Below are 10188 nucleotides of genomic sequence, written 5' to 3' on the forward strand. Positions count from 1 at the left end.
GTTTTTGCAGCTTTTGTTTTGGAACTATATTGTGCGTGAATTTGATATTGAAACCGCCCCCTTTAGTGGACTAACGATGGCGGGATGTAGACCTCTGAGAAAGAACAAAAATTAAAAAAAATATTTTTAACGCCCCCATTTAAATGTCGAATATCCCGGTGATCGTACCTTGAAAAAGAAATAGGATAGCCAACCGAGTGTACACGGGGTTTGTTATGAACATGATCTATTTCGCCGTTACGCAGCAACGTACAGATTGAGTATTCACCACAACTAGGCATGAAGGTAAGAGAAAAAGAAATATGAAAACAAAATAACAATTAACCAAAGGAAGAAATATTGAGGAAACGGTGCATAGTGTGGAGGATGTGAATTCTGGTTCATTGTGGTCAGTTTTGTTTTTGGTTATCGGTCATCTTCGTCGTCCTCGTCCTTAATGATTCCCAGTCTTTTGGCAACGGACTTGACAGAATTGATGACTTCTTCCTGAACCAAATTGAAGGACATGGCCAGCAGAGCGATACCAAAAAGCAGGTAGAGGGAGCAGAGGGCAATGCTAACTTCGACATTCTCTTTGACGTTCTGGGCCGGCACAAAGTCGCCGAAACCAATTGTGGTAAGTGTTATGAAACAAAAGTAAGCCGAGTCGAGGAAGGACCACTGCTCCCAACCGCTGAACAGGAAGGCACCGCCGAAAATGTAGCCGACGACGAGCAGAATGCTCAGCCAGATCGGCACCGGTTTGTTGTGGTGTTGATCGTTTTCCTCTTCATCCGAGTCGATATAGTCGTCCTCGTAGACGTAGTCGTCATCGTAGTCCACTTCTTCCTGCTCGGTCAGTCGGCTGAGGCGATTGCTGCCGCCGCTACCACTGCCAGCACCAGAAGTTCCAGCTATGCTCACACGTCGTGCGTCATTATTGCGTCACGGAGAGAAATCGATAACGGAGATATCCACACGCCCGACAGTTGAGAAAAAAAAAAAAGGAAACGAGATTATTATTCAAAGTGTCTCTTTCCTGCCAATTAATTAGGACGAGCCTATATCGACCCAATCTCGTCGAAGACATGCAAATGAGTCCCGATTTAACGGCGGTAACTTACGTGATCGGTTGGAATAACGATGTGGCGTAGGTCTCATCATCTCTTTGCCTTCAACAACGTCCAGATCAGATTCCAATTCTAAACGATCGTGCCGTTTATCACTACCGCCACGATTTCGATCGACCCCCTTTCAAATGATGGAAAAAAGACACTTCACGTCATGTTACTATGACGGGCTGGTGTGACACCATAACATAAACATACCGATTTATTATTAGAGTCGATGGGATGGTCGGTTTTAGTTCGTGCGTTATTTTCAACCTGGTCATCGGCGTATTTATTAAAGAATCCACTTTCCATGGCGTTGGGATCGCCCGTCTTCGGTGCGTTAGGACTGGACGGGGTTGATGGTGGGTAATCAACCCCATTACCCCCAGGACTCGTTTCCGTTTCCGCGTTGTTCCCACGACCTGAGCGGCTCGTTCCGGATGGAGCAGCACCCGACGGTCTGTTGTTCCGGCCGTGATGTTGAGAACGTCGGCCTCTCTGTGGCCCGTTCATCTGTTGCATCATCTCAAATTCCCGATCAGTCTCGTCGTAAAATCTGCGGTTAAACTTTTTGTCCATCAGTTTGTCATCTCTTAAAGGATGTGTTGTTTTTTATTTTTTTTTGTTTCGTTACTTGGACTCTTGATCCGTTTCGGAAAAGGATGAACGCGAGACGGCGCTGTCAGACATGGCTGAGTCGGCCGAACGTTGCGAAAAACGCTGCGAACGTCGCAATGAATTCACTTTACCACCAGGCCCTCCAGCTGCTGAGGATTGGTACCTTCACGTTGGTGTAACACTCTTTTACTAGAAATTCATTCAAAACAGAAAACGTGAATGATGAATCACCTGGCCGACTGTCTGCCGCTGTTGGAACGTCTGGTGCGTTGTCGCCTCAATCGTGACTTTTTCGGCTTTCGGGTGCAAACGTAACAGCAAACTTTCCAATAGAGGAACCGGAACGAGTGGGCCATCTGTGTAATATGACGTATATCTAACTGACGACTTTCATTTCTTTTTGATTGATTAAAAGATATTGGGCGTTTTCTTTTAAATGCTTTACCGCATCGCCGATGTTTGCCAAACAGAGCAGCATCAAAGGGATACCGAGAATGGCGTAAAAGATTGTCACCCTATGTAAATAATAATTTCAATTATTTACCATAAAATGAATTTGAAAAGAACAGATACTCACATTTTACCCCATGGCGTTTTCGGGGCAATGTGTCCATATCCTGCCATCACAAAATACAATGAAGTAATTAGGGGGGATCGTGTTGAAAAGCTTTAAAATAGAAACCAATTAATAATATGTAAATGAGGAAAATAAGTCAAGGATATCGGCAGAATTTCGTCAAACTGTTTCAGGGTTTTTTTTCATTTCCCCATGTTTCGAAACGTGTCACGCCCACGACTTTGATCGGGAAATGATTATTTATGACGCCATCGGTGCTGGTGAGGGAAAGTTGTTTGGTCTTTTGCGACAGTTTCGCTTTCAAACATTGTTGTGATATACCCCCCCAAAAAAATACGAGACGTTAGGGGATCCCATCAAATCGAGAGAAAATTGGATGTTGGTTTTATCCGTACAAACCGCAATGCAACACAAAGACCTCTCTGTATTTATTTATTTTTTTTTTTACATTCAGTACAAACATACACGCACCTATCTAGAGTGCTTCGATTGCAACACTCTTTAGCCTTCCTGGATATATAAACCAACTCTGCGAAAGTGATCCATACAGTCAGTCGTTCTCCGTCGAGGCATTTACACACATTCCCAACTTAGAGATGGCAACTACGAGGTATATTAACACAATTTTCAATTGCTAGTAAATCATTCTAATTCATTTAACCAATATTTAATTTAAAAAAAAAAAAAAAAAGACGCGATTCCGTGATGTGGCATTGCCTATTTCTCCTCATCGTTGCAATTGTCTGCCTGGGCCAAATCGATTTCTTCGACAACCGTTATTCTTTCGTGAGAACAATGATCACGTTTTTCTTTTGAGCCAATCTCGACTACTAATCATTTTTTTTTTTTTTTTAAATATAAAATATAAAACTTTCTCTATTGTTTCAAACAGCAACGGCCAGTATCAGCTGTGGTAGACATCAGAGGCACTTCCAAATATCCCGGCATTAGCGGCCAAATTCATTTCACGCAAACGACGGCAGGTGGACCCGTCATCGTTCGCGGGACTGTCTTTGGCCTGACTCCCGGTCTTCACGGCCTTCACATTCACCAGTTTGGCAGCTTGTCTGACGATTGCAACGCGGCTGGACCGCATTTTAACCCATTCAACGTATACAACACAAATACCAACGATATTCAAATAACAATTTATTAAAACTACCCCATTCATTTGTTTGATGCCTCGATCCCTATACAGAACGATCACGGAGGCGTGAGCGATCAATCCCGTCATGTTGGTGACTTGGGCAACATCGATGCCATAGGCGACTATCACACCCAAGCTGATATCTTCCTGTTTGACCATTTGATTTCCTTGTCACAGAAATCCGAACGCAGCATCCTCCATCGGGCCGTCGTCATCCACGAGAGGGCCGACGATTTGGGACTTGGCTATCATCCGGACAGCAAGAAAACGGGCAATTCCGGAAGCCGAGTGGCTTGCGGAATCATTGCGTTAACATCGTCACGTTCTCCTTATCACTATTGATTTCACTCGTACGAAACAAAAAATGAGTGTAATGGATGACCAATGATGATGGATATGACGTGCTGTTATCTCTCTGTTTAATGTTTCAAAAATGACGATCGTTTTCAACATCGCAGGTGTGTACATACGAAAAAGAAATAGAATACCCCTTTTGTGTGCATCATGGCGTTTTGTTTAGTCTATATAACTGTAAACGGATATATGAGCCCCCTGTTAAAAAAAAAACGAGATGAGGGGGGGGGACATAATATCTTGTTGTGCAACTTTTGCTAAGATAGTTCACGCATTTTGTTTGTTGTTGTTTGCGAAGGTAAAAAAAAAAAAACGACGAGTCAGAGGCAAAAACGATGGTGCGCGTCTCTTGTATCTGGGAGAGAGTTTATATACATCGAACCTCTTGAACACTGTGCAGCCTCGGAGACGAGGCCAGAAATAGCCCAGCCGTTGAAGATATAGGGTGAGAAGAGACTGTTTTTATCTCTTTCCTTACATCTTTTGTCACTTCACTATCGTCTGATGCGACTTCGAAACAAAAAAAAAAAAAAAAAGAAAAAGAAAAAACACCCTGGGTAGGCAGTGCTTTTACGTCTTATATCCTGTTTCAACTCTCTTTACTCATTCAAATTGGCAGTTAAAAGTTTAAAGACGATTCATACCGATGGTCGTAATTAGAATGATGGAGTAGAAAAGAGCTCCGGCCAGGGTCCATTGAACTTTGTCCGTCTCTTCGCTGCCGTCCCATCCCTTCTTCTTCATCGATTCGATCAGATGCGTCTCGAATTTCTTGAGACGGTCCGTGACGTTGGTGGTCCACTCCTCCTGGACGAGCACGTCCATTTTGTAGGTGAAACGCCACAGGTCGTCGGTGACGCTCTCGCGGACTTTAATCATTTCGCGCTTGACCTGCAGCTCGTGCTTGGCTTCCAGCGCTTCGAACGTGAAGGCGCCCATGATGCAATAGCCGACGACGAGGGAGACAAGACCGATGTGCGACACTAGAAAAGTCGCGATGTTGCGTAAATAAAACAGACACTTGCCCTTTGGTTTCTCGCTAACGCCATTGTCTCCAGGCCCACCACCCGATGAAGAAGCCATCGAGCTCTAAAATAAATGAAACAATCGTGTTTTCGATAACAATCCAAATGTTTGAAGTGAATGTGACTTTTTTTTAAACCGCGTCTTTCTAGCCGTTGATCCAACGGCAAACTGGATGTTCCAGCAGTCATGTAGTGCCTGTCCAACTGCAGACGGAAATAAATCGGAACGTTTCCGAAAAATGCGCGCGCTCCGTCCCGACTATTTTTGAAAATAGAAAAAAAAAATTTCTTTTTTATCGAGTCGTGCATCAGCAAGTAGCGCCTCCTTGTGTCCCTTGCGCGAGTACGTGAATGAGCCAAAGTATGTTTGCCATTTTTCTTTTTTTTTTTTTTTTTTTTTTTCCAGACGGATGGTAAACAAGAATTTGGACAGCGTGTAAAAAAAAAGGGGGAAGATCTAATTTAACGTAGTAGACAGTTGTTTTAGGGTACATATATCTGTCGTCCTATTCTTATGAGCTCATTGGTGCTACGGGAACAGCTGATGTGTCTACTTGCTGATGGCAGGCTTTCTCTCTGGTTCAACATCTGCCGCCTGTTGCCCTTTATAGATCTCGCCCCTTTTGTATTTTTTTTTTTCCTTTAATTAATCACGTCCGATTAAAAAATCGGTTCCTGACGAAAATTAGTTGTGACCAGAGAAAGAGACAACTGCGAATCGTAACACATCAAGACGAATAGAAAACAAAATGTGGATCGAAATGACGAGTTTCCCTTGCGCAGGTCGTAAACATTCATCTCGATTATCTTAATCGATCATGACACATGTTAGGGCTAAAGAGGTCCACTTGTTTTTCAAAAAAATTCCTTCTTGGAACGATCAAACAGACAGAGACACCATCCAAAAATTCATAACTAGAAAACCAGTTCTCTAGTTTTCGCTTGTTTGTTCTTTGATTTTATTTCCGTGTTCTCTTTCCTTTTAGTCCGCCTCTGCGATGCAATCATAAAAAAGAAAAAGAAGGCGTCTGCATGTGTGCTATGTGTATACATAACGTATAAACTCCTCCAAGCTATCGCCACCGCCTCCAGAAGAAGTCTCGGTGAAACTTTTTTTTTTTTTTTTTTCTTCTTCTTCTTCCTCTTCCTTTAAGTCCACAATTTATATCTTTTTTTTTTTTTATTTAACTGGCACTTTCTCCAGTCCGGTAAACTTCCAGCCGCCCATCTCACGATATGAGCTACAAAAAAAAAAAAAAAAAAAAAAAAAAGGGGGAAATTTGAATAAGTAATTTCCTATTGTTTATTCTTACGATGGGGGATATATACAGTATATATATATATATATTGGTTGGCTTGTACTAAAACAAATGATTATCGACACAGTTCTGTTGGCAACTTGTATATACATGCGCGGCGGCCTAGTTTGAATATAGTCCGCATCCGGCTCGTAGAAAGAAAAAAAAACAAAACATGGAACAGCAGGTGACGAGAGACCGCAACAATAAAAGATGGCAAACATAACCGATGAACTTATTTATAGAACAAATGAATCGCTATAGAATTTTTGTTTTTTTTTTTCAGGTGGAGAGAAACAAACTAAAGAATAGGATATGACACACGGGCATATCGATTGCGTAACGAGCAATCAAACAAGTTGTTCGTTCGTAATAAATCTAGCCAAAAAAAAAAAAATAAAAAATAAAATAAAGATGATGTGATCTCTCTGGCTCGGGCAGACGCACGCACTTTCGCCCTGTCTGTATGGAAATGCATACGTGTTTAGCGATGCGCGTAGACGTCAATGGGCCTGTTTTTTTTTTTTGCTTACCCAAAAGGAGAAAGTCTCTCTCCTTCTCGCAATGCAATATGTGCAAGTAGCAAAAAAAAAAAAAAAAAAAAAAACCACCGATCCCGGATCTTTTGCTTCTTCTTCTTCTTCTTCTATTACCGAGAGATGCTGTGCGATATTTTTGTTTTTTTTTTGTCTTTTCTTTTGCCGACCCAACCGCGACGCCTGTTGACCACCACAACCCACCTATGCAAGGCTGCGGCAGCGAAAAAACGCGAAATGAGGGCGGAGGCGGAAAAGAAAGTCTCCGCACCTGTCGTCTTCAGCCTGTTTTTTTTTTGTTTTTTTTTTATTTTTTATTATTTATTTCATTCTTCTCTCTCGAAATACGAGATTCTACTTTACCCGTGTCTTCAAAAGAATCCAATTTAGGCTAAACAACAAGCTCGAAAAGCGACATCCACTTCTTCCTATAAAAGAAGATGATGAAGAAGAAATAATTAGAAGAGACTGCCCACCAAATCATTTATCATTGGCCTTGACAGATTTTTGTTTGTTTTTTTTTTAATGTTGAAAAGAAGAAAAAAAAACAGGCCTAGGATTCAGTTGAAAATAAAGTGAAAGGTCGAGAAAGGTGAAGACCCTGACCTTAAACAAGCGAGCGACAGTTGTGAGTGGAACCCCATATCGACCTGTACGTACCCTCTCACGCACCTGGCATGAAGGGCGAGATAAAGACAGGCCTATGTGTGAGAGGAACGAATACAACGTACCGAAAATCTAGGACACGCATTTTTAGGAGGGGGGCAATCACTTCCAGCTTGAGGTTGGCATCAGAGAGAGAGAGCAGTGTCGCTTGTACTCCAGACACATCGTCCTTTCTCACATGAAGCTGTTTGCACTTGTAAGCGATACGTTCTAGTCTTTTCGTTCGCTGCGGTCCATCGCATTCGAAAGGAAAAGTGAAACTTTTTATACGACCCGCCTATTGGCAGAACAAAACAATTGCCCTCACTTATGTTTATACTGTTATAATCCTCTGCTGACCCTATAACAAATAAAGGAAACTCTATTGCTGCACTTTCTTTTGATTGACCGTTGAACAAAAAGACCTTCAACTTTAGGGGGAAAAGACTTTCTTGAATACCAGCGAAAGAAATCGCCCTTTGTGTGTGTGTTCCAATCACGCCATTGTTGCCATGTTAAATAGACGGCAAGTTCAAGGGGAAGCCGACGACAATTGAATGAAAGCGAACCAGAAACGAAATGTTTCTTCTCATTTTGTTTGATGGCCCGTAGGGGAGGACGCTTGACGGAAATTGTGTAATGCGCGTCTACCTGCCTGCCGGAGTCTGTCCGTCATCAACGGTGCAACAATGGCATCTTTTTTTTTTTCACGTACCCTCAATTTCTTGTATCTTTAGAGCAAATTGCCGGTAGGTATGCAGGTGAAAATCATTTTTTTTTTTTGTTTTTTTTTTTTGTTTTAATAAAAGGGAAAACTGTTGGTGAACGAACGTATTCTTTTCATTTTTTATTTATCGTGTGATTTTTTAAATGGAATTGTTGATGCTCTTCTTATGGCTTTGTGCGGATGCATAACTCGTTACGTGAATCAAAAACGCACGGGGGCATTGTACGAATCGGCGTGTAGAAAGCGCCAATCATATCGACACAACAATCAGACGTTAGTTTATAAAGACACGCAGCATCAGTTCGCCCTGATTCACGAACGCGGGACGACCTGTTGCCCATTCACCCCTTTTCTATTTTGGATGGAGGGCAACGCGTATCCCCCCCCCCTACACTATACTCTGAAGATGAAAAAACTTTCAATGTTTTTCATGCAAATTATGCGAAAATGTGATACTCTTCGTTGAATTTGAAGTGTTACACCATCAGCCAATCGTGTGTGAGTTATTGCGTCACGCCATTTGATTAGCGGTGCATATTTCGTTCCCTTTCTCCTCCTTCCATAACGATATTGGCTCTTCGATCGTATCGTTCTTTTCGGTAGATGAATACAACCCCCGAGAGCATCATCTCAACAAAAAAAAAAAAAAAAACAAAAAAAAAAAAAAAAAAAAACGTGTTTGTGAAAACAACAAAAATATCATCATCATCCCGCACGCCCCTTTGCGGAGAAATCGATTGTTCTAATTTTCTCTTTCTGGTGCGATTCTTCCAGATTCATTTTGGCCGTTATTCTGGTTTTTTTTTTTCGTCTAGTTTTGCATATTAATTAGTCAGGAACAATTGGCGGTTAGAAAAAAAAAAAAAAAAAAAAAAAGAGATAATCCCGTCCGGCAATTCCACATGAATTGATTTGCTCCAACCACAACGAAACTCTTGACGTGAAGTCCACCCCCGAATGGTTTGAACTATTTTTCGAATTTCATTGTCGAAAAGAGAACCAGGTCTTACGTTAAGTTGAAAAGCTCAATCGAGAGTGTAGAGTGCAAAATGGTGTGGACGTTGAACTCTAAGGAAGTATGGAATATTATATACAGTATATATATATTTTTTTTTTTTTTTTTTTCAAAAAATAATTCCTGATTGCGTGTTTTGCCCACCTGTGTGTAGGGTTGTTCTCCGGGGGCGGATTTATCTTTTTTTTTTTTTTTTTTTCATGTCGGACGAGAGAAACGAATTCCAGTTGAAATAGAAAGCCGTAGGACGAGTAAAAATTTGTTTTTTCTTTAAGGGGGGGGGGGGAACAAATTAAATGGACGTTGTGTGCCTCTTTTTTCTTAGTAAAAAACAAAAACAAAAAAAATTCATAACGAAGCTATTAACTATTTTTTTTTTAAGACACAACCAGTTGCCCCCCCCCCCCCCCCCTCACAGCATCAAAAGGGAAAACAGATACACTAAGGCTATTTCGACTTAATCAATGGAGGTCAAAACTCTCTACCCAGTCTAGCTAAAGCCATCTTTTTTTTTTTTTTTTTTTCAAGACATTCTTTCGGAAATTCTTTTCTACATAAAAAGAACAACATTCCCGATTTGTTTTTTTTTTTTTTTGCTAGTTTTTCTTCTTTTTTTTTTTGCAGCAGCAGCAGCAGCCAGTTGCCGAGGAAGTGTATAGTGAAACAATGGGAGGAGCTTCGTGCGTACTGTACAAAAAGGCAACGGCAGCCACACAAGAAAGAAAAAAGAAATGAAGAAAAAGGATGACCCACATATCTCTTTCTTTCTCTCTCTCTCTCTCTGTCTCTCTCAGAGTCTCAGCTGTGAAAATTGTGAAAGAAAAGAAATGAGGAACCCTCCTTCTCCTCCCATCACCAAGAGGTCAGTCTGCTTCTCTTTTCTCCTGCCTCTCTCTCTTTCTCCAGCTACCACACCATCAGCAAAACTCATTCCACTGATTTTTTTTTTTTTTTTTTTCTTCTTCTTTCTTATTCTTCTTCTGCTATAACTTGTACGATAGGCTACTCTATTACCATCTTCTTCTTTTCTCTTCGTCCCGTTTTTTTTTTTCTTGATAAGAAACCCGGAACAGAGAGACACACACACACACACATACAGGTGAGTCCACGCAATAAGGGCTGATGCGCATAGGCATTTTTCTTCACCACCGTTCG

The 10188-nt window shown here is 41.4% G+C and overlaps 2 protein-coding genes across 2 annotated transcripts; one reads left to right on the top strand and one right to left on the bottom strand.

The window, feature by feature from the left end:
- Positions 1 to 209: 209 nt before the first annotated feature.
- On the bottom strand, positions 210 to 4965 carry LOC130691451 (uncharacterized). The gene is made up of 8 exons (XM_057514402.2): positions 4432 to 4965; positions 2287 to 2326; positions 2155 to 2224; positions 1941 to 2065; positions 1726 to 1872; positions 1308 to 1647; positions 1104 to 1230; positions 210 to 893 (listed from the first exon to the last, which is right to left on the bottom strand). The coding sequence occupies exons 1-8, from the start codon at positions 4868 to 4870 to the stop codon at positions 406 to 408; spliced, it is 1776 nt and encodes a 591-aa protein (XP_057370385.1). The 5' UTR covers positions 4871 to 4965; the 3' UTR covers positions 210 to 405.
- LOC130691464 (superoxide dismutase [Cu-Zn]-like) lies at positions 2802 to 3912 on the top strand. Its single transcript, XM_057514418.2, has 4 exons — positions 2802 to 2896; positions 2979 to 3072; positions 3179 to 3397; positions 3485 to 3912. The coding sequence occupies exons 1-4, from the start codon at positions 2883 to 2885 to the stop codon at positions 3773 to 3775; spliced, it is 618 nt and encodes a 205-aa protein (XP_057370401.1). The 5' UTR covers positions 2802 to 2882; the 3' UTR covers positions 3776 to 3912.
- Positions 4966 to 10188: the final 5223 nt, after the last annotated feature.

Source organism: Daphnia carinata, chromosome 1 (assembly GCF_022539665.2).
Source record: "Daphnia carinata strain CSIRO-1 chromosome 1, CSIRO_AGI_Dcar_HiC_V3, whole genome shotgun sequence".
NCBI classification, from domain to species: Eukaryota; Metazoa; Arthropoda; class Branchiopoda; order Diplostraca; family Daphniidae; genus Daphnia; species Daphnia carinata.

Excerpts from the sequence above, each read along its gene's own strand:
- LOC130691464 (XM_057514418.2), top strand. Across the intron at positions 3,073-3,178 it reads TCGACAACCGTTATTCTTTC|CAACGGCCAGTATCAGCTGT; the intron begins GTGAGAACAATG and ends TGTTTCAAACAG. Across the intron at positions 3,398-3,484 it reads CGCATTTTAACCCATTCAAC|AACGATCACGGAGGCGTGAG; the intron begins GTATACAACACA and ends ATCCCTATACAG.
- LOC130691451 (XM_057514402.2), bottom strand. The coding sequence starts at position 4,870 with ATGGCTTCTTCATCGGGTGGTGGGCCTGGAGACAATGGCGTTAGCGAG. Across the intron at positions 2,327-4,431 it reads CATTCTAATTACGACCATCG|GATATGGACACATTGCCCCG; the intron begins GTATGAATCGTC and ends TTGTGATGGCAG. Across the intron at positions 894-1,103 it reads TCGTTATTCCAACCGATCAC|CTGGAACTTCTGGTGCTGGC; the intron begins GTAAGTTACCGC and ends GTGTGAGCATAG.